The following is a 2,819-nucleotide window of genomic DNA, read 5'->3' as shown; positions in this document are numbered from 1 at the left end:
CTCCCGTCAATCGCTTTTCTTCGATACAGGGTAATGTCGGATCGATGGAAAAGCTTGTGTTTTCGCTGGTTGAAGGTGAGATTTTACCGCGCACCTTCAAATTTTTTACGGGTCCGACGTGTTTACAGTGTTTGATGGGACGGCTTTTTTCGTACGCATCCGTATTTTGACAGATATTTAACGGATTGGGGCATTATACGGGTGCTGCTGAGATGTTATAAGACTTAACCAAGTCTCCATGAAGTGATATAGCATATAATTTAGAAGTAAAAGGAAAAACTGGAAAGATTTTGTTTTTACAGATCTCCATGAAAGATTTAAAAAAAAGTATAGCACATAGACCGAGATATAACGATGTCTCAGTTAACAAAACTGTGTAGGCAAATTGGTTTCCTCCGCGCGACTGGCCCATGGGTGGGTATTGATCGATCTTGGTATCCTATCCATTTGCCCAAACGATCTATAAATAGGAAGAAACTCGAGGAAAGCAAACACCAACCACACCCTCTCTAGATCTGGAAGAACAACATGCCGGCGGCAGCTGTGGTAGAAGAAGTAGAACTTCCCAGCTGCATCGCTCTGCGGTCGCAGAGCAATGGCTGCTACCTGCGCTATGTGCACGAGCACGGCGAGACCTACAGGCAGCTGCAGCTCAACGGTAAGGACACCATTAACCCCTACACCAGGTACGACGTCCAAGTGTCCCGGAAGCACAACGGCCTCGTGCACATCCGATGCCGCTACAACCGTAAGTACTGGGTGGCTCGTCGGCGGGGCGACGCCTGGTGTATCGCCGCCGACGCAGACGAGCCGGAAGAAGACCTGACCAACCCCAACTGTACCTTGATTAAGCCCATCGTCACAGTCACAGCCGCCGCCGCCGCTGAGGACGGCCATGAATCGGTGATGACCGTTCGGTTAGTACGTCGTCGTCGTCGCTAATACTAGTACTCTCTCCGTCTTAAATTCTTGTCTTACGATTTGTTTAGAAATGGATGTAATTAAATACTAATACATGACTACATACATTTATATCTAGACAAATCAAACACAAGAATTTTGAGACGGATGGAGTATATGTCAGTATTACCATTATATTACACGTGGAAATTAAACAAGCGCACGCATGAAATGATACGCCCGCACGTGCAGGTTCGTCGGCGCCGGCGATGGCAAGGCTGGAAAGGCGACGCGGCGCATGACCTTCGCCAAGGATGACGCTGCTCCATGCATGCGTGTCGTCGAAGCCACCGCCGGCGATCTTGACCATGACGACGTCGACGACGCGTTCACCGTCCTCAACCTGGTGAACAGCGCCAGGATGCTCCCCAAGTTTGTCATGTTCAAGGGCAACAACGACTTGTTCCTGGCCTCCCGTCACATAAACAACCGGAACGTCCTCGAGTTCGCGGTGACGGACATCGGCGACGGCAGCGCGAGGTTCGAGCTCTTCCCCAGGAACGACGGCTCCTTCTGCATCGCCACCCACAACCCCGGCCAAGGAACGTGGTCGTCCTACTGGAACCTCGCGTCCGGGAACTGGATCGAGCCAAACATATTACAGAATAACGCAGCCAGCAACAGGAGCGCGTGGTTCCAGATACACCAGGTGAACGACTCGTTCGCCATCCGCAGCGTGAGCAGCGGCCGCTTCTGCAAGAGGTTCACGGGGTCGGGCTTCACCAGCTGCCTTAACGCGGCCGACACGACCATCACGGCGGAGGCACGCGTCGTCGTGGAGGAGCCCATCCTGCACCGGGAGATCCACAGCATCAGCTACAGGCTCGACGAGGCGAGGGTGTATGACACCACCGTGCTCACCATGGCCACCACGGCGGCCGTCAACGACACCTCCGCCGAGAACACCAAGAGGCTCAGGCTGGTGTACGAGGAGGAGGAGATGAGCACCTGGGACGCCACACTCGAGCTCAAGCTCGGCTACAATTCCACCATTAGGGCAGGGTTCCCCAAGCTCGGCCTCGGCGCGCAGATCAGCATCTCGGCCGAGTTCTACGGTGAGTACAACTGGGGCCAGACCATGGAGAAGAAGGTGAGGCACGAGGTCGAGTACGAGGCCGCAGTGCCGCCCAGGACCAAGGTCACCGTCATGGCCATCGCGACCAGGAGCACCGTCGACGTCCCCTTCACCTACTGGCAGCGGGACGTCACCATAGACGGGAAGGTGGAGGAGACACTCATGAGGGATGGACTCTACACCGGCATCAACAGCTACAACTTCAACTTCGACACTGTCGAGGAGAAGCTGCCGGAGAGGATCCCCCTCACTTGATCAATTCGCTTTATCTTAATTATCATCAATAAGTTTCGGTTCATCTTATCAACCGATGGAGAGGAAACAACGTAGTATCTTGCATGCGTTCGCGCATATATCTCTGTACGTAGTGCGGAATAAAACGATCGAGAGCCATTCTGTTGTGTTGTGCTCATGCGTGTCTACCTACCTTCTGCACCAAAGCAATTACTAACCATCGCGCGGGTGGTCCTGATCCATGTCTACCTACCTTCTTTAGCAAAGCAATTACTTACTCTATTACTTACTCTGTTATGTTGTTGCTTTTCCTCAAAAAATGCTAGACCTATTAAAGCCTAGGTTTACTAAACCTTTCAACTAATATAAACATGCCCCCCTTTTCCCCCTTGATTTTCAAGGATGGATGGACCTCATCCTTCTCTTAATCCAATCAATTATTGTCAAATCAGACAATCACGTATACATACGTAAACATTTAGATAGATATAGCATTGCTCCTTTTCCTCTTCGCAACCATCGTCGATGGTGGTCTTGCTATCTACCTATT

General features: G+C 51.6%; 1 protein-coding gene across 1 annotated transcript; it reads left to right on the top strand.

Moving 5' to 3' along the window:
* The first annotated feature begins 475 nt into the window (after window positions 1–475).
* On the top strand, window positions 476–2,445 carry LOC123452546. The gene is made up of 2 exons (XM_045129208.1): window positions 476–917; window positions 1,153–2,445. The coding sequence occupies exons 1-2, from the start codon at window positions 529–531 to the stop codon at window positions 2,288–2,290; spliced, it is 1,527 nt and encodes a 508-aa protein (XP_044985143.1). The 5' UTR covers window positions 476–528; the 3' UTR covers window positions 2,291–2,445.
* Window positions 2,446–2,819: the final 374 nt, after the last annotated feature.

This window comes from Hordeum vulgare, chromosome 5H, assembly GCF_904849725.1.
Source record: "Hordeum vulgare subsp. vulgare chromosome 5H, MorexV3_pseudomolecules_assembly, whole genome shotgun sequence".
NCBI classification, from domain to species: domain Eukaryota; kingdom Viridiplantae; phylum Streptophyta; class Magnoliopsida; order Poales; family Poaceae; genus Hordeum; species Hordeum vulgare.
This window is presented reverse-complemented; position numbering and strand designations above follow the sequence as displayed.

Coding starts and splice junctions, on each gene's coding strand:
- LOC123452546 (XM_045129208.1), top strand. CDS start 529: ATGCCGGCGGCAGCTGTGGTAGAAGAAGTAGAACTTCCCAGCTGCATC. Junction 918..1,152: donor GAATCGGTGATGACCGTTCG/GTTAGTACGTCG, acceptor CCGCACGTGCAG/GTTCGTCGGCGCCGGCGATG.